The sequence below is a fragment of the Pithys albifrons genome, chromosome 4 (genome assembly GCF_047495875.1).
Source record: "Pithys albifrons albifrons isolate INPA30051 chromosome 4, PitAlb_v1, whole genome shotgun sequence".
Lineage (NCBI taxonomy): Eukaryota > Metazoa > Chordata > Aves > Passeriformes > Thamnophilidae > Pithys > Pithys albifrons.
Window position 1 is genome coordinate 24563981 of NC_092461.1, and position 23456 is coordinate 24587436.

Below are 23456 nucleotides of genomic sequence, written 5' to 3' on the forward strand. Positions count from 1 at the left end.
CAAACCAAAACTACTATAACAAAAATCTGAAATTGGTAAAATTCAAAAATATTGTAATGAAATATCAGAATTCCAAATCTAAGAGATGGCAACTGTCCTTTCCCTCTGATCCACCACTATGGTCTGTGGAGAAGAGGGAAAAGGAACTCCTGTAGCTCATGCTACTCAGTGGTGTTCATGTAGCTCTGCTTTACATGCCTAATTAAGGCACATTGGCCAAGTGTCCCTATGTCCCTGTGTAAAAGAACTTAAGAGATGGCAATAAGAAATAAAAATTAAGAAAACATGTCTTTTTCTACAGAAATAACTGAAGAGGTGAAATACAATGCACTAGGACAGTGTTCCTCATGTTTAGTTATTACTATTTTCAGGCAAACAGATCTTTTAGTTAGTAAAGTCCTTTAATTTCTGTAGATTTGCAGAATTTACCATCTAAACAATGCTTTTCTTCATCATCAATTTCTCTTCATAATGTAAATATCTTGCAAGCCTCAAAGGATAATAAAACCCTGACATGAATGATTATAGATTTCTTTCTTTTAGCACTGACTTCATATTAGAAATTCAAAAAACCCAGAAATGTCAGTGAGCATTCATAGATTCCTTCCACAGTTACTGAGGCTGTTCAATTCTTGCCAGTTAAATGTTATTTACATCTATGAGGCATAAAAATGGAGCTGAGGCAACGAGCCCAAAGCTAGTGCAAGACAATAGTTCAAATTCTCTTGCCCCTCAAAGTAGTTTAGCCACATGGAGAACATATGTTTATCCTACAATGGCTTGCAAAGTATTTCTGCAGATTATTTGGGATATTGCTAGTTAGTTGGAGGCAAAATTGTATGAGGGATCATTCTGAAACTTGAACAATACAGACAAATCATTTCTGGCAATTTTCTGGCACTGTTCAATTTACTATTAGATATTCAGCCTTCAAATACTATGAACAAAAAGCAATCTGCCCAGTGACTGCTAGCAATCTGCACTTCAGTGAACCATTTACTACTGCGGAAAAAATTCGCTGTTTTTCTCTCCCTTGCAAGCTCAAAAAAGATTTAAAAGTACCCGCTGAAGGCAGGTTCTAGATGACTTCAGCAATATTTTTAATTTCTGGGATCCTGCAGCACATAAATTGCTGGCTATTAATATATTAATAAGTATATTTTAAATGATGCTGCAAGACATTTAACCAGGTAAGACGGCCTTGTACCCTTTGGTTGCTCCATGGGCTTTTTCATTGTGTTAGTCCTTCAGAGCACTTAGTATCATTCAGGATGACACTAAGTCCAGATTAATTTACTGAGAAGCATAAAGTTCTATTGACTTTCAGTAAGACTTAAAGACTGCTCTGTGTATTTCTCTATCACTCCTCTTTCTCAGCAGTTGACATCATGAGGGGTTGATTCTGTCTGCACTAAGTGAAAGCAAAGCAGAACCTGAGCCTGCAGTAGCAGGAAAGGTTCCTTACGGCTGCCATTGCATGCCTTCCTACTAGCCAGAATATTTCTGAAAGTGTAATGACTGGACTGTAACTAAATGGTTCTGTGCCAGCAGGAAGCAGGTGAAGCCGTCCTTACCTGAGGGAGCTCAGGTAAATCTTAGGAAGCATTAAACTCTTGCAATTTTATTTCTAGTACTACAGCAAAAACGTTCGGGTCAAGGTCAGAACAAAATCTCCTCACATTCCTTCACCCTTCAGCCTGCACCACACTTATCTACAAGGACAAGAATGAACTATTCAGACTCCCTGTTTTCCTCCCTGATGCTCGCACTGGAAAGAAGGGCTTGACACATTTACTTCATGTTTATCTACAACTTAGTCCATGTGAGGAGACTTAATGAGATCTCAGTGTGAGGAGACCTCAGTGAGGTCTGCACTGATACCAACCTTTTTCATCAACACCAACAAGGGCTGTGTGATCAAAGCTTAACAGGGACATTTTAGAAACTCAGATTGCTGTGGTAAGGATTACTTATAAAGCTATCCTAATTATAAGCACCCACGAAATCCAGTCCCTAGTACAGTGGTTAACAAGAAAGCTGAAAACTGATGCAAACATGGTTTCTCTTCCTGGCTGCTCTCATCTGCATTTGTCGGGTCTGCTAGGTTTGTACACGTGAGTCTGAAGCAAAGGCACTTCACTCATGTATGGTTTGTATCTGCCCTTTCCTGATGGTGTCTCATGAATGTCAATCAAGTAGATCTTCATGTTTAACCACCAATTTTACTTTCATTAAAAAAAAAGAGAATTAAAATTCCTTGATATGCTTCTCTAATAGAAATTTATTCCCTTTCTACAAACTTATAATCAGGTCAAATTTATGGATAACCCTTATTCTGCAATCATTTTTTACTCTCCCACGTCTTAAAGAAAAAAAAATCAATTACATGTACTGTTTGCAATATTTTCCCTTCAGATTTATCTGAAAGCTGATTTAGCCCCACACATTTCATCTTAATTACTGGCAAACAGTAGTTCTGTAGCTGAGGAACTTTGTGATGCAGGATATGACACATCTAAATACTTCATCCAAGCTGTACATCTTTATTCAAATTTGCTTTGCACTGAAAACAAAAAAGGCAACTTGTCTCTGAAGAAAGTTATTTGATATATTAGGACACTTCTTCTTGTTTCAGAAAGGCCCACCACACTTTCTGTCTGCTATTCTTTAAAAATATTTTCAAATTCAGAGACAGCAGAAGAGGGAATAATTTTTGCATAAAACACAGTTTCAAGTTCTACCTTACAACTTTATGTATTTTAGTCTGAGGTTTTGGCTATCCTGTAAACAACTAGGGCCTCTACAACAAAATTATGTCTGCACAACTATGTTTTACTGGTTAAACCAATTTCCTTCAAAAGATATAGCAGTGTAATAGCTGCAGAATTAAATAAAAATACCACTTCTGAAAACCATTGAGTTATTTTGACTTTGAGAAATCCAACAAAATTTAAGACAATGTTTAATTTGAAAATTAATGGCAAGGGATGAACCACAAATCTAGCCCTGTTTTATTGATACTCTTGGCTCATTTAATGCAGGTACTGCAATTACTACTGTATGGTAGTACAATCAGGTATCTTAAAGCTTGTGAGCAGACCTGTTAGCTAATACCACACCACTCACATGCTTCAAAGGAAGCTGAAGGCAGTGTCTTATGGAGGGATTCGTTTGCAAGGGAAGAAGGAATTGATGAGGAGATGTTTCATTCTAGCTGGCTTTGATGCCTTAAAATCTAGGATTATATTTAAGTATAACTCTTTCAGCACTTTTAGTAGCGCTTTAGCTGAGTACCTTTGTATTAGATTCCTGAAATACTGTTTAATGTTCCTTGTCAAGGATTCCAATAGAAAAATATTGTACAAGGTAAAGAACACTTTATCTGTATAAAATGTTCTTAGAACAGGATGCAACAGGCATATCGCTTGCTGTAAGAGAGTCACAACTATTCAGAAGGCTCAGAATCCTTGAAAATGGTTCAAGCAGGACAGAGAGAGTTGATGAAGACTTTTGTGGGAGGAAGATGTGGAATCTTGGGACTACTAACTCAAAGGCAGGAGGTGTGGCTGTGGGAGGACCTGGGGAACAGGCAATTTTCGGGCTGGGTGTATCCCCATGAGGTAAGAGTTAGATACTATAATTAGAAGATACTACAAGTTTGTAAAACCTGTGTGTGTGCATATGTCCTCTTTGTGCACCTAAAATGTCTTATTAAAGAGCTTTTCTTTAACCTTTCTATACTAGTATTGTCCAGAGAATTATTTCTTCAATTTTAGGCAACAGCTTCACCTCCTATGCACATCACTGGGGAGGCTTGCACATGTTAGTACAATGGTCTCCTAAAACCTTTGACCTAATGTTTTACTGCCAGCCTTCAAATTTTTTCACAGATGGACACTGCAGTCACATAAAACAGAATTTCTTATAATTATCCTGGAAAAGCAAGGCATCACGATTGCAGTCCAGAAAGTAATGAATTATAGCATGCACTAGGACTGTGCAAATGTGGAGAAGATTTGGACTGCAGTTTTCTAATTCTCTGACTCCTGTTGGTTCGTTGCTGGTTCCCTTCCATCTCTCTCCAATACTGCTTGGTGCAGAAAACATGTCCACCCTTCACTGGTCATGCTTCTATGCTCAGAAAGAAGCATATAGTCCTTTCCCTGTCTCTCCTCAGATGCTCACACTGCCAGATAGAGAAGCTACACAATGAGAATGAAAGCTACTTTCCTCCTTGGATGCAGCAAGTAAATGTCACCAGCAGATGATGCTTCTTGTGCCCAAGTGACTTTTTCAGAACTTTGATGGCTCAGTGGTGTTCCCCCAAATTGAAACAGGGATCCCCAGCAGAAATCTCCCTTGGATCTGCCACAGCAGCAGGAGAGCTGGAGGCTTGAATGCCTCAGGGCATTCAAGTGGTCAAACCATCCTACTGTTCCTGTCAGCAGTAAAACTGCAGAGAGGTTCACTTTCAGTGAACAGCCTAAACAATCACAGAGCTGCTGGATTTGTGAGGTATGTGCCAAAACACGTTGCTTAGGTTCTATTCAAGATGGAAGCATGTTTTTCAAGAAACTGTGTCCTCTTGAAAAGGAAGTGTGGCCTTCTGTACAGATCCAGTGCTTCAGTTCTGATGTAAAGGATGGACAATGACTGTTAAAGGGCTTAAAAAGCTTAAGGAAAGCACTACAATGGGATTGGACAAAATAATCATATCAAAAAAACAACATATCCATGATTTAGGGACAGAGTTTTAACTTGAAACCGTATATATATCTATATCTATATCTATATCTATATCTATATATATATAGATATAGATATATCTACACACACACACACATTAATACACACGCATATGCTTTATGATAGTGATATACATGTAATACATATTTTGCCATAGTAATTCTTCAGATCCACACTTGAAAAAATGACAAAAGGTCCATGTTCACAATAATAAAATATGCAGCACTGTTATACATAATAATGCAAGTAAAGATGTATGAACAGTTATTTGCAAGTTTATTTGTTGCTATTCAAAAAAAATTAGTCTCTCAGTCTTCTTCTTCACTATTGTTTCTTACCTTGAATGCTTCCCTCCTAATCCAATTGCACCTTCCTTTCTTCATGTGTTCTCCTATATCCTTCCCCTTTCTTTTTCAGGAAAGCCTCTGCAAAGCTCAAAAGCCTTTCAATTTGGATGTCTGTTTTACGAAGGGTGAAAGGTGACTGAAACCAAGATTTCTTTTTTCCCCAAATGTCTGAGATGCAACAATGATTTATAACCCAAAGTACTTTCTTGTAAACATATATTTTACTTGTAATCCCTTTTATAGAATCCTAAAACAACTTTCAATGAAGGAGAAACTCAAGGTTCCAAGAACAATCTCTATGGCCTACTTGAATTACCATTTAATTTGGTGATCAGTCCTGAGCCTAATTTTCTGGAGGCTCCACACTCAAGAGATTTAATGCCAGCAACCACTGCGATGAAAATGATAATTTGAGTTTAAATAAAGACTAGGCCAGATTTCTCATGTCTTGACAGCTTTCTTCAGTCTTTCTTTTGCCTGTAAATTTACATACTAAAATTACATTTTTAGAGCCAGTCTCACATGTGAAAAAAGACATAGCTGTTTATACTGTTGATGAAAAACTGATTGACATCATGTAGGAGTATTACCCAAATCCACTTACATTATAAAGGTAATTTTGAGCTGCAATTAATTCATAAAACAAAACAAACCCAAAATCCACCAACAGGAAAAAAACCCCCAAAAATAAAAACAAAAACCCCCAACTATTGCAAGATACAGCCTTGAAGGTGAGCTATTTTATTTTCACTTCTCCCATTTAATTTGAATCTTACCTGGACAAGGCAAAATGTTGCATTCCTGGTACTCCAGAGATGGGCCAAGGCAAGGAAGTCCCCCATACTTGGGCTCAGGATTGCTGCAGACCCGTTTGCGATTCCGTATACCTCTGCTGCAGTCCCGACTGCACTGAGACCATGGAGACCAGGGTGACCAGGCACCGTTGATGGTATGAGCAGAGTATCGTCCAGAACGCAAGAAATCCCCTGACAGTCCTAATAAAATAAGGATTGAAAAAGCAATACTGAATTAAAACAGTATTTCACCCCAAAAAACCCTTTTCCTCTTCAAATTGACTCTAGGTTTCTAATAGTAAGTAATATGAGCAGGAAGATCTTGACCTTTAGTATTACAATCCAAACCCCAGTTTCATCCCAAGAATCTCTTCTATAGTAGAAATTTCATATTCACTTGCAAAAAGAATTACAGAACTACAGCAAAAAGTTGGATCCAACATTTTAGTTAAAACTTTATGCCTTGTGTTGACTGAACTAGTCATCTACTCCACCTGATAAAAAATATCCTTCTCTTGCGCAGGAATTATCATCAGAAAATCTCCATATATATTACATAGATATTATTGTCTCTGTTTTAGAAAAAGAAGGTGACATAGGACACATGACTGGACTCCCTGTGACCACTCATCAAGCCAGCTCCCCTGGCCCTACTGCAGGGCTCTGCTCACTTATCTGCCCAGGCTACCTCCACTACTCCTACTCATGGGTATCCCTAGACAGCAATGCACTGTACTTATCCTACGCATAATTCCACAATCTCTAGCAAAACTGACCTTTTGTGAAGAGCAATGTTTTGCCACTATAAAAACCAGTTTATTTTCCACTGACTTAAAGTGTTCTAAACCACATATAAGATATGGAAATAAGCCTTTTGGTCACACACACGCGATAGAATACTTCCTAGTTAAAATAACTACCTAGTAAGTAGAAAACTTATTTTCTAAGTGAGTTTAGTACAGAGAAAAAACATTAGATTAAACAGCAATGGATGAAGTCCAGTATTTATCAGTGAAAGGGGACACACAGATCTTGTTCCCAGTATAATATCAATATGCCTGGATATAGTCCTGAGTGAACTTCTAATAATCTGCAGTTCATTTGAATATCTTCACCACTTTGGGGCTTGGTCCTGCACAGAAGACGACTCCCTCAGCTGTACTCAACACAACAGTGAAATTGCTCTTGAGCTGCAGCATTACCACTAAGCATCACTATTAAGCAGTCCCAGCAACAGTACTGGCATTTCTGACTTGCCAAAGCAGTTCACCTTTCCCAGTGCTGGCATCACTGGAAACTCTCTGATGGATGGACCAATAACTGCTGCTTTTATTACAAGCACTGATTTAACTAGTGATGAGAGAAGGTCCTGTGAATGGTACTTATAAAAGCAGAGGATGTGTCTGCCTCTCTATGCTACAACTTCAGTGTTGCTAATGTCAGTACAGATAAATAGTAGCAGCAGCAGCGGAGAAATGCTGTGTTTTGTTTGCAGCTCTAACTACCTCACAAATGTCTATTCTTAAGAAATTGTTTTGTGCCCTGCCCACAGGCATGGGCACTGTGGGACTACCAAATGGAGATAAAGAAACAGAAGATGTACTTATTGATGCTAAGAAAACAGAAAGAAAAAATACTGTGAAGAGTCTGTCCTGGACTGAACAGGACCAGCATTCTATATAACATGAAGTTCTGAAGCAGCTTCTCATTTGCAGTATTCACTACTGAAACAATTACACCTATTACTACCTGTGATGGTGGCATTAGTATCACTTCTTAAGTTCTTGTCTGAGGAGTACATCACAATAATCCCAAAGTAGATGTGGGTTTGCATATTTTTATTCAACACTTGATAACTGGCAGTATTGGAATGATGACGCACTGACACGGAAATATTTATAATAGGAAACTATTGAAATTAATAAGAAAACAGCAGAACAGCAACATAAAAATGACTAAAAATAGATAAAACCTTTCAGGAATTATAGAGGGTAACTATTTCTTTCCTGCTGAGCCAGATTCTATTACACAGATATTAAAAGCAGCATTTTAAAAACATGCCATACATACAAATGCAAGAAAGGGAGCAAGTATAGAGAAACAGTATGTGAATTATGAATACAGATCCACTTTCCTGCTCTGTCAGACCCTTTTATTTTGTATCACTTTGGTCATAGAAATGCTCAGCTTATGTATGCAGTGAACTGTGAGACCAAAATAATAGTATTTTTATACCAGAAATTCAAATCAAGGGTTTTTTTTTAGTTATTAAATTAAGAGCAATGCAAATGGAAAAAATATTAATCGGACCAGCCTGCCAGTCATTTTCTTCATAAATCACTGCAGGGTGTATCAGTTCATAACAATTCCAGGATATTCTGAAGATATTTTTGCAGGACATGTGTAGCCTTTTAAGTCCTAAGGAAAATTTGTGGCTTTATATGACATTATGGTATTAGATTTCTTGCTATTTAAATTAGAGACTGGTGAGGGGAATCTCCTAAGGGAAAGCTCTAAGGTACTTTAGCTCTGAAACAGAAAAATATACAAAAGAATCTTTTCACTATGGAGTTTGGTCTGCAGGAAGTGTTCCCTTGTGTTTTCTTCTTTCCAAAGCATTAGAGAATTTATTATAAGGAACAGTCTTTTCACAATTTTACAGTAATTCATACAGCATTGACAGAGAGGCTTTTAGAATTTTCTCTTCAGACAGAAACTACATAGTAAAAAATTAACATTATGCCATTAATGGCATGAAAAATAACAAGAGCAATTTACATTCTGGAAATACTGTACCATATATTCCTTGAACAACCTTATAGCTTTCTACAATGAAGTGACTAGGTTCATGGATGAGGGGAAAAAGTGGATGCTATTTAACTCAACTTTAGTAAGAGTTTTGACACTGACTCCTATAACTTGCTGATAGACAAGTTAACAAAGTATGAGCTAGATAAGTGGACAGCACAATGTATTGGAAACTGGCTGAGCACCTAAGCCCAGAGGACTGTGACCAGTCCTTAAATGCCAGCTGCAGAAAAGGCACTAGCGATGTATGCCCGGGGCCAGTACTGGGTCCAATCCTGTTTAACATGTTAAACACCATCATTCATGACCTGGACAAATTTGCTGTGTGTGTGGTGGGGGAAGGACTCACGGAGCCCACATGGAAAGTCTCTACAGCTTCATGGGGCAGCCCTGGAGCGTCTGTCAGTCAAAAGGCAGACTGGGAGCCCACTCACACCATGTCCCCTGGAACACCTAACTCAGTCTCTAATTTTCTACAGCAGCCCTCGCTCTGGAGCCACAGAGTGGTCAGTGAGCCAGACATCCTGCCTGGGACAGTTGGCCACAGACGGCAGAACACATAAAATGAACAACATGCACCCCTCTCTCTCTCTCTCTCATTCTCTCTTTCCTGGGATCTACCTCCACGATGTGAAGCTGGACTTCCATTGGACTCTGGCAGTAGCTATCATATTTTCTTAATCCTTTTTCTCTCTCTTTCTTTCTTTCTTAGTTGTGTGGTTTAGTTTGTGCTACTCCTTTTTCTTCTCTTAATCTCTTTCTTTACTACTTTCTTAATATTTTGGGTAACTTAAAACCGGTAGGTTGGATTTTGCTGGGTTGTATGGCTTAGCATGTGCTAAGTCAGTGTTTTGCGGAATGCCTTGTTTTGGTTGTATGTTATGCCTTTTGAAACTTTTGCCAAGATCCTTATTTTCTCCCATATTTTAAACTTCCCAGTAAAAGTATCTCCTGAAAAACCATGTGCAGAGTTTTCTCTTTACTCTGCCTCAAGGTATTAAAGAACCAAAGGCCCTCAAAACATTCAGTAGGTGAAATGTTGGAGCCTTGTATATTTTTGAAAGTGCTCCATATCCACCTCCAGGAACAGAAACCAGATTGTGCCACTCAACAGAAACCAATGTTAGGCCTTCTGTTTTGCTCAGCTTACTGTCCCCAAGATAAAAATATATGGCTAACACAGGATACAAGGGCCAATGCCCTTTATAAGGATGCAAGGGCCACTGCCCTTGGTTTGTAACAGCAAAAGTCTAGTTTCAAAAACGACATCTTAGCCCCCCCCTTGATTTAAGCCCATCTACAAAATACTTGTGAAATCTTTCAAAAAGAATGATCAGTCATAGCAACATCAGTAAGCCAATAAATAGCTTTGCTAAAAGACAGACAGAACAGCTATAAATCCAGATCTGACTTCTATGATAGATTCATAATTTAAATGTTTTAAACATAACTGTTCTCAGAAAGCCTCTGACTGAGTTAGGGCCCTGTGAACAACTAGAATGTATGAATCCTGCTCACAGCTTATCAACAGGCTTATTTTGAGTTGCTCAGAAGCTGTGCTCCAATAATAAACTGCTGCATGTGAGGCTAGAAAAGGCATTTAACTTCATGCCAGTACAATTTTTTAAACAGGCATCTGTGCTTGCCAAAATGAAAATTTCCATGACTAACAACAAGTACTGCAAAAATTTCAGTAAAAGCAATCACAGTGATTTTGTAGAAAAAAACCCATCAACTTCTAAGATCAGGGAAGACAGAAGATATGAACTGTCACCTAAATAGAAGACTTTTCTAAAACAGAAGTCTTTTCTCTCATTTTAAGTGCTTATGCTTTTTTAATATGGATAAAATTACAGAGAAATTAGCATTGCTTTGCTGATGAGTTATTTGTTCCATAATGCAGATACAACAGAAAATAACTGCCCAAATAAATGACATAATTCTGATCTAAACAAAGATGATTTGATAATGTCTAAGTAAATTTTTAAAACTTTTTGGTTGAATTGGAATAGTTTTATCAATCAACAAGAAATTAATCCTGTTTGGAGACATGTTAACATGAAAGTCACCTGCCCTGACTAGCACAGGAGAAAAAAAAATCTGCCTTTGGAAAAGGCTGTAATGAGACACTGATTGGCCTGATTCTGCTTGAAAACTGCAATACTCCCAGCCAAGTTCAATCAATTTGCCTTAAAGTGAGGCTCTAATAAAGCACATAGTTTTATAATAATTCCCTAGTCTAGCCTGTAGCTAAGCAATACAGTTCTAAGTAAGAGAGAAGTAGTTGTGACACCTGATAAATTACAATACTTGACTGATTTATGACTTATGTCCTCCTGTTCCAACCTAACAAAGAAAATGCAATTATCCAAGCAGTCTAGGTTCATGACTTTGGGAAAAGATGATCTGAAGTCAAAATTCAAGTATCCTAAATAATTTCTAAGTGACAGCATGAAACACTGTTCAAAGTGCAGCAGGTAACAAGGATTAGCAGAGATTATTTCAATGTTGTCACTTTCTGAAGATAGCCTGCAAGTTATTTGACAATATTATTGAAGCATAAAACTTATATACCTTCAGGTCTAAATACTTATCACTTACAGAAACATAGAAACTTTCAAAACATAGTAAAATTTAAATGATAAAATGTAATGGCAAACAACAATACAAAGCAAAGATAGCATATTTAAAACACTGGATGTTAGTATGAGAACTTTCTTATACCTAGGTTTTCTCTATATAAATATTTAATCCCAAGGTCCCACTAATGAGGTGTTGTTTGTCAATCAAACTTGAATTTGCATTGAATTCAGTTCTAACTTCCATAATTCATTTTGTTCTTACCCAGAATACCACAGTTTAACTTCAGTAAGAGATAGCATCTCAACATGTACTCCTCCTGACTACAGGACATCCTTGATTATTAGCATATTTTGTTCTGTACTAAAGTCTGAATGCACTATACACTTCCTGTGGGTGACACTAGGATTTAATCAATCTTTTCATGAGAGATTATAGTCACTAAAATAGTAATTCAGACAAAATTACATCCTGCCTTCAAAAATCACTATTGTTTTAAGTTTGGAATAGAGAAGCAGTGACAACTTGGAATCTAAGTTCAGGATTCCAGGTGCCTTTTTCTCCTTCTCCTTTAAGGAATTTGTGACTTTTCTTCAGAATTTATTCCCCCTTCCCATTGCCTCCTCCCACTTCCTGAAAAGGAAAAAAAAACAAAACAAAACAACAAAAAAGGAGAAAAGCAAACAAAAGACTCTTTCGCATCAAATTTATGAGTTTTGTTTTTGTGTAATTGCCTTCTGAAGGTATTGTGGGAGCTAAGCTGGTAACTGGTCATGTCAAGTTCAAGTGTCCTATCTAAGCTCATCATTGCTTTTTGCTTCCACCACAGAAAGAAAGTGGCATCTCCAGAGGGTGACTCATGCCCACTGTAAAAGACGCTTCTCTTCAATGGATCCCTCATTCCTCAGGGTGCTATAGCTGTCTCTGCAGACTACAATGGAGTCCAGACTTTGGTAATATAAACTCAACCTGGAAGAATCAGTCAACCTCATACCTTGTGAAATATTATCCTCTGGATCAAGAAAAAATGTTTTCAATTAAAATTAATAGTGTTTATATATCAGATAATCTTACAGAGCATCAGTATGTTTAAGGTAGATAATTAGCATGTTTCATAAGTGCACATTAAAGCCTATGGTAATGTAATTTCTAGACTTTTAATGCTGGACTGTACAGATATTGCATTAGAGTGTGCAACCATGTGCAATCTCAGTTTATTTGAAATAACTGTCTCTTTCCTATCTAAGCACTATATGAAAACCCACAGGCAGAGAACAAGATATATTATTCTATCTTCTTAATCAAACTTCAGAAAAGAAAAACATGAATACCATGTGGAAATGCTACTGCTTGCTTGCTTGATATAGAAATCTTACCACACTCAAGAGGAGTTTAGAGGGTTTCTGGCAAAAATTCTAGCTCTAACCTCAGACTGCAAATAAGGTTTGCTTTGGTATCATCTGAAACTGAAACATGATTCTGCTTAACACAGCATGACTATAGTTGCACAGTGGGAGATTATAGGCAATGAAAAAATTCCTAACAAATGGCTCCTGAGTGCAAGGAACGGAGCACTGATCTTTGCAGAACACGTATTTGGTAATGAGGTATGTCAAGCATGCTGTATCAGAATTAATCTTTCTATAAAAGCCAGAAAATTGCTACAATTCAACATGAAGATAATGAAAAGAAGGTTTCACAGTATCCAGTCTCTGGACAGGTGGAAGTAAGTTATAATGTTTTCTTGCTATCTAGCCAGAAATTATAAAGGTGTCTGTCACAATTTATGGTTTACCATTCTCATGGGTTCCTGCTGTTCCAAAAGCTACAGCTACTCTATGTCACTCTTATTAATGTATTTTCTTCCATTGAAACCAAGGAGCAGTAGAATGGTGGTATGTTGGCCCAAATGGAATCTGGTAGCAGGGAAGTGCTCTTAATCCTATACTTTGGAGGCAGTCAGTAAGTTTCATCTGATCAGCAAATCAAAATGGTGCCTCTTATCCTTCTCTAGCAAATGTTCCACTCCATACTGATCAGACATCCATAATCAGAAAATGACCAAACAAGCAGTCTCAAAATAAAATCTGGCTATTTTCACCAGAAGCATATTGGTCAATGCAGCCACCTGGAACACTGATTGGACTTGATATGTCATTACAGAATGATTAAAAACTCATTGGCCAAAAGGAATCGAAGAATGAACATAAATTAATGACAAAATTATAAGGGCACTCACTAGGAAGAAAAGACAGATGTATAATAGTTTCTGCCCTGTTAAGTACTCAATATAAAGTATTTAAATATTCAGTACTTTTGGGATTAGTCAGCAAAAATTCTTCACCCAGACGAACATTTCTATTACTGTGCAATGCAGTTGGGGTCACTCACATGTATTACTCCAACGATGAATTATTTCCAAATGAATCAAAGCTGCAGCTTCAGCAAGATGCAACAAAAATACACCACCAGGAAATTCAGGAGTATTACGTTCAGAAGCAATAAAAAAACCAACAAACTTCAAGCTAATCAGGCAAAGAAAGCACCTGAGCCGCTCCCCTCCTCATCACTTGCACGCTGCCCAAATGCTTTATTTAACAAAATGTAGAGGCTGTTGCTTCAGACTATATTCTGCAGGAGTCAGCTTATGCATCGAGCTCCAGAAGAGGACTTATGATCATGACTTCAGAGCTGAGAGAGGTGTCTCCATACCACGTTTAATTCTCTTGCAGCAATGCAATCTAGAACAAACTGGCTCCTGCACTAGTTTACCCTCCTAACCTGCTCTCTATGTCATGTATTGGCTTTCATAAGTGCTGACATCTCAGCTGTCAGGCAAGAAGATACCTAGATTCTCTTGTAGGTCTTCTTCTAGTTGTGATAACTCTCTTAAGTCTGCATTATCTAGTGGGAAAAATATTCTCTTTCTCATTTAATCTCATGAAATTTTAAGAAGGTGTCATCAATGTCGAGCTGGAAGACAGTGAAAACCAGCAGCACCACCTGAAAGTTTCATTAAGGACAAGAGAGGTACACCTCTAACATACACTAATCTTAGGAGAGCAAAATACTTGCTATATACTAGTTTGAAATTCAGTTTGGATGAAAACAGGAGAATAGAAGAAATAGTTTCTCCATGCCAAAACCTGTCTTGCTATCCAGACATAAAAAAGGCCAACATGTGACCCTGCAGAGTAAGAAAGAGGAATGACATAGAGCATGAAACTAAGCCTTATCTGGAGTACCGTGTTTTGTTTTATTATTTCACACTGTTCACTATTAAATATTTAAAAAAAAAATATAAACATCCTGCTCCCTCCGAAGAGGCACAGATGTCAAGTGAAACAACAAAGGTTTTATACAGGAGGAAGGGCAGGGGAGCAGGATGGAAGCTTCTAGCATCATATCACAGGAGCCAACTCTGCAGTGTACCCACTACCAAAACCTTGATATGTAAACCTTATACTGGCAGGAGTTTAACACTGACTTTCACAATAGTTGTGGTGTCTGAATAATGCTGAGAATTATGAAGCCCAAGGACTCAGACACTGTTCTTTCTTTTTGGTCTCAGACAAGCCAAATGCCTTAAGGTATAAGTTGGTTTGTTGTTTTTTTTCCAGCCAACCTGGGTCTTGTGAAGATTCAAAAGACTGTGTAAGTGGAAAACAGGTCTATAAGTATTAAAATATAGTAATAAAAAATCCGTATTTCTTTAGATTATATGAATAAAATATAATACATAAAAAGATACACTGATATACAATTAAAACTGGATAATGAATGAAAAGCATTAATAAAATTAGAATGACTGTCAGAAGTTCTCCTGGGTTTTATTTTTTTAATATACATACACGTAACATTAATTCAAAACTTTGTGTTACAGATAGGGAAAAAAGAAAATTCTGAAACAAAATAATTCCAATTTAAAGGCATCTAAAGCTGAAAAAATTTGGAAGGAATTCAGTATTCTATCTCAGAAATAAACCAAACTTTAAATTCCTAGCAATAGGATAACATAAACTTTTATAATACAAATTATCTAGTTCCTAAACTTCTTATTTCTTTAAACCCCTGTAGGAATCTTACAGTTGTTACTTTTGAATTACTGAGCAAGAGTTCTTCTTAGCATCAATTTTCCATATTCTAGTTAAATATTCAGCAAATATGTTAATATTGCACAAATCTCCCCCAGGAAAAGCTTGAGAGAGTATGAGGAGGTGACAGAATCTTCCAGGAACCAGATTATTGTAAAGAAAATTAAAATAACCTGGCAAATCGCATAACGGGTGGTAAAAGATACTTGCTTAGTTTGAATGATGACACTATGTCCCAAAGGAATACAAGCTATGCTCCCTGCTGTGATTACTATGTCCTCCTTTTCATTATCGATTCTGGTACACAAAACACCAGCAAGCAAAAACTTCCACTCTGTGCTGAAAATGGAACTGCAGACATCTCGCTAGCAGGAGGCATCATGCAACCACTTCAGCTCTGCTTACCATCTGTCGAGCATCCACTGGTGCCATCGCTGGAGCAGTAGCGCATTTCAATGCGCTGCCTCCCCACCTCGAGCAAATTGGGGTCAGGCAAACGCGCTTTGCAGGTGTATCGGAAACGTTGCTCGTAGTGACCACCGTTGTCTGAAATGTTCACTGGGGTCCAAGGGGTCCAAGGAGTTGTCTTTTTTAATTCTGGGCATGCATTGGTGTTACAAGGCTGATATTCCTGAAAGAAAGTGGTCATAATGAATACAATCAGCAAATATAACTTTAAAAACACCCCAGAAACACTCAGACAAAAAGAGAAACAATTAAAAAGCCTCTGGTATTTTTACAGCATTTTCAAGAGCAGTAATCATCAATAAACTTTTAATTCCAATCTCAAACTGAAAGTGTTTTTTCTTCTTCTTCGCAAGCACAGTATCACACTGCTAAAAGCAATAATATGCCAGTACAAATTAGATCTATTACACCCATAAAAACACTAAAGAAAATACTATAATACCATGATAAAGCACTTCCTCTGTAAATTAATAGCCAAAAATAAGGTTTAGCTAAATTTGCTAAAGCTTTTAATTAAGAAGAATTCTGATAAACCAGAAAATAATTTCTTGGCAAAATCTACTGGCATATGAATAAGCAAACCACTGTCCATTTTGTGAATTGCTTATGTATTACAAAGGATACAAGAGCCAAAAAATGTTTTCTACTACAGATTCTGGCTCCCTGAGGTGCATGTTACTCATTGCTCCAACACTGCTAAACCTATCATCAGAAGCAAATTCCCTGGGAACTGAATGCATCAAAAGGAACAGATCACATCTAAGAAACAAATGCAAAATTGCCAGTATTATCACAACTGCAGACTTGTCAGTATTCTCAAGCCCCACAATATATTTCCTCTTATGAGTATCATCAAGATCTGTAGGTCCTGCCTATTCATTTTCCAGAGTAAAATACACTTCATCTGAGGCAAATGCTCTGTAAATTATGTGGATGAAATTAAACCATGAAATATTAGAATAATTCCCACTGACAAATTATTAAAGACAAAAAGAAATATGCACCAGTGGGACAATTTTTAAATTCTCTATCTCTGGCCTCTTAGAGAGTTACTCAGCAGAAGGTACCTTCTGAAAAGGAGCCCACTAAAGTTTGTGATTTCACTAAATACTAAAAAAAACATAAGGAAACATAGAAATTATGGTTTTAGCACATAGTACAACCTTCTTCTTCCATGACCTGTATTGCAGCTGATATCACTATGTTCGAACAAGCAGTAGATTAGCCGCTCCTCTCTTTCCCATGGTGACAATAGCCTTTTAGCTCATATTTTTCTCAGTCTACTACCTCTTCTCTAGGATAGTCTAACTTATGAACATACCCAATTAGGCTGAAAACAAATGCTTTCACTCCATATTTTGGTTTAAGTGCAGTGTTTTTATTTCTAAAAGAAGCTTCTTTGTCTGAAAGCTTTTCTAATTTTTCCATCTTTTAGAGCTGGAAAAAAATATTCCCCAGAAACCCCTACTCCACCAACAGAGCAATGCACTGGATAACTGTGTTATGTTCAAGATTCTCATGTTCAAAGGCCGGATGGACTTGTAACAAACTTCCTGCTTTCACAGTTTCATAGAACTTCAGAAAGAAAGAGCTCTTAGCCCAAAGACTTCACCTGGACTTCTCCTGTTCACTCCTCAAGGTTGTAGAAAGTCCCTTCCCACCTAAACCTTGGTGATCACTACTATGGTGACTACATGAGTCATACTCAGGCACAATTTAGGAAAGAGAATCCTTTTAGAGCAGAGGACTGGATCAACCTTTCTGGGATCTGAGTTTCAGCCTTAACTGGTTTCTAGGTCAGAAGACAGCAAAGAACAAGCAAACTATCTGGTCCTGTGTACAGGGGGGGAAGTAATTTCTTCATGACTCCTCCAGGCAACTCTTTAAATCAAGTATATTTTAGACAGAGGACAGAACATGTATGACTGTTCTCCTTGCAGCACACTAACTGTAAAAAAGGAAATAATGAAATTAACAGATCCCAGTCACAGCCAGAAGTACTCTCCTCACCTCCAACATGCAGTCACCTCCAGTGGCTGAATTATAATGCACCTTTTAGCAAGCACTCTGCCTTTCCCCTTTTTTCATTTTTTTAAGACATCCAGCACTGATGAGTCAATCATCTCCCTGCATCAACTGTTCCACTATTTAGTAATCCTCAAAGCTAACAAATTGCAAGTTAATTCAAGTCTGCACTTCCCCTTAATTTAATTTTCCAGTCACTGAATTTTGCTGTGCCTTTATCAATGACACTGAAAGTATCTCTTGTCCCATACCTACAAAAATTTTTTTCATGTCAAAGTACCCATATATAATGATAAAATAATCTGAACTTCTTAAATCTGCACAGGATTTAAAACCTGATCTTCAGGTCCTGTGCACTCTAGTGTCTTCCTTTTGTCCTATTTCCTTATTTCACTTGAGACTGAGCATGAAAATTTGCCTTGGTGTTCTAGAAGCAGTCTTATCAAGACAACATGCAAAAGCAATCATGACCCTGTTCTACTTGACAGTCTGACTTTAATACGTACATTATTGCATTAATGTTTTTTCCTTCCACAACATTGCACAAAGAGCATAAGTAGACCCAATTATCTCTGATAACCTATCCTTACACTAAATCACAGCTTTACAACTACATATAGTTTCCTATCACACACAAGAGGCATGCATTTGGACATATTAAAGTACATTTTATTAGCTTCTGCAATTATCTAGCATATTATTTACTACCTCAACAATCTCTGTCATGCTCAAACTTTACTGAAAATGTCTTATATCACTGTCTAGACTGTTGATAAAAATGTTAAGTGCTATTGACCCAAGAACTGATTCCAGGCAGACCCTCCTAGACACATCACAGTAATTTATATCTGTCCATTGACACCACATTTTTCAAATTGTCAATGAACCAGCTTTTAATCCATTTAACATTTGCCATATATTTCAGTTTTCTGAATTAAAGTATTTTCTGTTGCAAAGGCAAATTAACTGGAAAAGGAGGTGTGCTGTATCACATTCAAACTTTTGAAACACAAACTCTTTTCTAGTAGTAGATAAGCAGGAAAAATTCAATCACTATAGCAGCTACTACAGTGTTTGTTTCAATACAGTCACAGTGGTCTCAAAGTTTCAGTTCCACATTTACTATTGATTTTTGTACTGATATTTTTCAATCAAAAATAAGACCTTTCTAGAAATGTGAGAGCTTTCTTTACTTGATATGACATAGACAGGTGAGGTTCATGTGAAGTAAAATATGTGAGATATGCAATGCATCCTTTGTCAAATAAAAATGGGTAGTAGATGAAGAAGTTAATTTAGTGACACCATATTGATTTAGTGGTACCATATTAATTTAGTGGCACCCTGTTGCTTTGCTAACGCACATCTGAGATGAACACGTCAGCTCACTTGCTTCTAGCAAGACAGACTACCAATATCCAGTGTGCTTCAGGATGTGTAGTCCCTGCATACACCCTAACAGAGAGCATACCATTATGCTATTATATGAGCCAGAAAGAAAGATGTTCTTGAGTATCTATGGAGACCATTTGTTAGTTTTTCTATTCTTCTTGCTTGGTCCAAACTTTATACAAGATTTTGACTCCTGGAATGCATGTCTATTCAGCCACTGGATAACACCCATGAAAGGCTCAGAATGTCAAGGGAACAAAAGTACATGTAGCTAACCCAAAAGATATTTACAGCAGTAAATAATCTCTCTGTGAGAAAATTCAGATGACTATCACCACATTGGATGACTCTGCGAAGTTCTGGCACTGATAATGACCTGGCAGAGCCTTGATGTGATGCTGCAAAACTCCAGTATAAGTAGAACATGATCGTACTCTGAATGGACTCAGATTTGGAACTAAGTAGAGAAGGGGAGCGAAAAGGCACAATTCACATCACATATGGATATATTAAGTGCTGCTAGCATGAAGACATAGTCCAGTTGGGAAGATTTGACAGAGACTGAAAACGTGGAAACTGATAACTTTGTTCCCCTTATCACCTTCCTTGTCCAATGCTTGAACAATTTACCCTAGTGCGATTTCAGGACCGTGGCACCCTCTCCAAAGCAATTCTACCATCTAGAATCTGGGGTACATTAATCATGTAACCACATATCTTTCAGATGAATAAAAGTCTCAGATGAAACACTGAGGTCTCAGCTAAACAGTGGTAAGACAGAGCTAGAAAAGCAGTGAAATAATATGCTTCAATAGGGGAACTGAAACAATGGCTGCTAAACTCCACCTCACATGTCCCATGTGGAATGAATGGAAAGATGAGGTCAAGCTCTCCTGGGAGTTTCTCTAGATACCCATGGGAGAATACTTCTTAGGGTACACTTGTGGACTCAGGGCAAGAACTACTTGAGGCCATTTACAGACTACAAAAATATTGCAGTAGTTCAAGTTTAACAACATTCTCCACGTTCTCTTTGTAAGATGTCTTAAAACTTGTGGTCTGATTCACCATACCATGGCTTTCAGTTTAGGGTGGATTTAGTCAGCTGAAACTGTTAAATTACGACCTGGCTATACCTGATAAAGATGCAGTAAGCTAAACCTGTAAAGACTAAATTTTAGGGGACAACTCAACAGATCATTGAGAATTTTACGCTAAATAAATAAATACATTACAAAATACATATCTATGAAAACAGTAAATTAAAATACAAAATCATCATGAAGAATACTGGTGGTAATATGAGAAAAAGCATCATAAATTAAAAACATAATTTGCAATCATAATATAAATCAGAACATAAACATTGATTATGCCATTAAGCAACTACCTTGCTTCTATTTTAAACTAGTAGTTCTTAGTGTTTGTGTATAATGAAAACAAAGCATATTAATATCATGTTTTCTACCAAGATTTATTTAGAATTATTTGGTTATATTAGTTTAGAAAAAGACAACTAAAATATTATTTTAAAACGTCTTATTTCAAACTGTAGAGGACTATTGCTAAATAATGCATAACAAATCTCTACTGTTTTCTCATGGAGGACATGGATCAGACTATTTTTTTTGTCTCTGCATAGCTATTTTAGTCAAATTTCTGAACATTTTTATAATCTCTGAATCTTTTTCTTCCTAGGTCAAGTACAGTTGAACTACAGGGTTTTTTATTAAAAACAGAATTCAGACAGAGAGTTCCATTCCCACTTGTATTACAAGTTTATATGATGGAGGGATTTCTCCTAACAAAATCCTATTTTTTTCACGTATATAGTATATTCATGTTGATTGCACTTCTTTAGTTCTCATCTGTGTTTTTCCTTCTCACCTGTTAGTGTAACAGAGAAGGCAGCTACATCAACATTTATAGTTCATTTAAATATTTTCAGTCCAAAAGTTAACTTTTATGATTTTTTTTAATATATTGTATTGTTTTCAAATATGTTTGGAATCACTAAAAAATTCCATTGATTTAAAAATACTTAAAAGTTTTTGCTTTTTGTTCCATGATGCTAAACTTCAGTTTAATTGACCCAAAATAATTATTCAGGTATTAAGACACCATCAGAAAATGTTGCAGATTCATAAACTGAATGGTGATGTCACATGGGACAAGATAGGGCTGTAAGATAAGAGAACCTGAGCCTCAGCCATCTCAGTCTTTGAGTTTGTCACAGCAATATGTAGTTAAAGGAAGGGTTAGCTCTCACTAGCAACCAAAACAAAGCCCCAAACAAATGTAACAGTGTTAATAAACTCTAGAGAAAAACAGTTTTGATGTATAGGAGGCCCTGTTTGCACACCAAAACATGCTTTCTGAAGAACTAATACACCCTCTCTCTAAGAACCAAAAGATAGATAACATTTATCTTGTAGTGGTTGAAAAACATACTCAGAAAAATCACTAACTGAACTTAAAATATAAATGTTCCATTTATCTTCATTAGAGAACTGTAAAGCCTTATCCATTTAGAAAAACATTTTTAAACTAAAACAAAAAAAAAAGTCTCTGACCATATTTCTATTTATTTCCAGGTCCTGTTTAACAAGTTCTTCAACCAAATACCATTAAATATACCTTATTTTAGTGTCATTTTGCTGATACAATACTATTTCAAAGGCATGACTTGAAAGAATACTCAAATCCCACCAATTTCAAGTCATTAAGCAAAATATCTCCTACACTGTAAATTTCACAGTTATACTTAAAAAGCAGACTGCAAAAGACTTTCTGAGATTCCCATTTTATTTTAACCACACTAAGACATCCTAGTTTGTAAGCAGTATTTTAGCTTCAGTCAACAAACAGGAATAGTTCTATTGATTCCACTGGAAGCAGGACTTCAGAGACTATTGCTCAGTGCAGATGCAAAGTGATGTAAAGTAAGGGTAGGAGGTTGTGTCCAAAACAGGTTTTTTAAAATATTCTGATGAATACAGGGAGGAAAATAAATTATTCTATGCAAAAAGAACAAGTTTCTTTCTTCTGGAGTGAGCAGATGTAATTTTTGGCTGCAAATACTGAGCACAACTTTCTGTTTCAATTATGTGTATTTTAAACAAAAGAATTGGAAAAAAATCCATTGGTGTAAAGGGTAATTTAAAAGGAGTTAAAGGTTGGATTAGGATCCCTTTTCCCAGGAGGAGTTCAGGATCTTTTGCGCAGGTCATTGGCCTAGGGTTATCCTTCCTGTATTCAACATCATTCGTATTACTTAGATAGGGAAAGTTACTACTTTAATAATTTCTTCATAAACCCATTAAATTTTGGAGTGAATAAAGCCTCCACTTTCCTCTTACGTTTTCTCTACCAGCCATTTGTGTAACTAACTTCCTGCTCAAAAGGTACATTTTGTGTCAAACTTGTCAAACTTTTCTGGAGGAAATTTTTACTACCCAAAATTACTGTTTTGCAGGTAAGTTCCTGCTTAGGAGATGGATGTTCAGAGGTCATTGGATGTAGTTCGCAGCCAGGAATCTTGCTGCAAATCTCATCTTATCTGTGGTTTTGTATGCAGCGTTATGATCTGGCACAGAATAAACATGCCTCTTGTTCCAGCAGCTCCACTGTGAGGCAGAAACCTCCAGAACTGGGGTACAAGAAGTTGTGGATGCCACCACTTGAACTAAGTAAAATTTGAGAAGCCCAGTCAAAGGACTAAGGATTCAGCTGTCTTTGCCCTGAGTGTTGCCATTTAGACTGCTATAAAGCCTAAAGAAAGAAAGTGTAAGGTATTACTGAGCTAACAGGACACATGGGACCATAAAGAATCAAGGCCATAAAGCTGAAGGGAATGTCCACTTATAAATGACTGCATGGATTTACCAAAACTGACTCAAAAGTGATTTCAGTTATATTGCCACAAAGTGAAGGCCCTCAAATGCAGTAGGAAAGCCATGACCAAAATCTGAGCAGCGACAAGACAAGTAGACAGTGAAATATAAATATAATTAAAGGTAAATCATATGTTATTTGTAAATGAATAAAAATTAATCTTTTCAGCATTTAAACAAGCATTTAAAATCAGCATATAAACAGTAGCTTTGAAACATGTATTTATAAATTTATTTATAAAGAGAGGGAATTCAATTTTTCTTTTAAAATTGAGAATGTACTATGTGCCATTTAAAAAGACCTGCGAA

At 36.8% G+C, this 23456-nt stretch overlaps 1 protein-coding gene across 9 annotated transcripts in view; it reads right to left on the reverse strand.

Annotated features, from left to right (window-relative positions):
- SEMA5A (semaphorin 5A) overlaps nucleotides 1–23456 on the reverse strand; it is a 395174-nt gene that overhangs the window by 19612 nt on the left and 352106 nt on the right. For all 9 annotated transcript variants that reach the window (XM_071553669.1, XM_071553674.1, XM_071553672.1 and 6 more), the window contains 2 exons: nucleotides 15775–16000; nucleotides 5870–6088 (listed from right to left, as the gene is read on the reverse strand). In XM_071553669.1, coding sequence (XP_071409770.1) covers nucleotides 5870–6088; nucleotides 15775–16000 — 445 coding nt within the window. The remainder of the gene's footprint in view (nucleotides 1–5869; nucleotides 6089–15774; nucleotides 16001–23456) is intronic.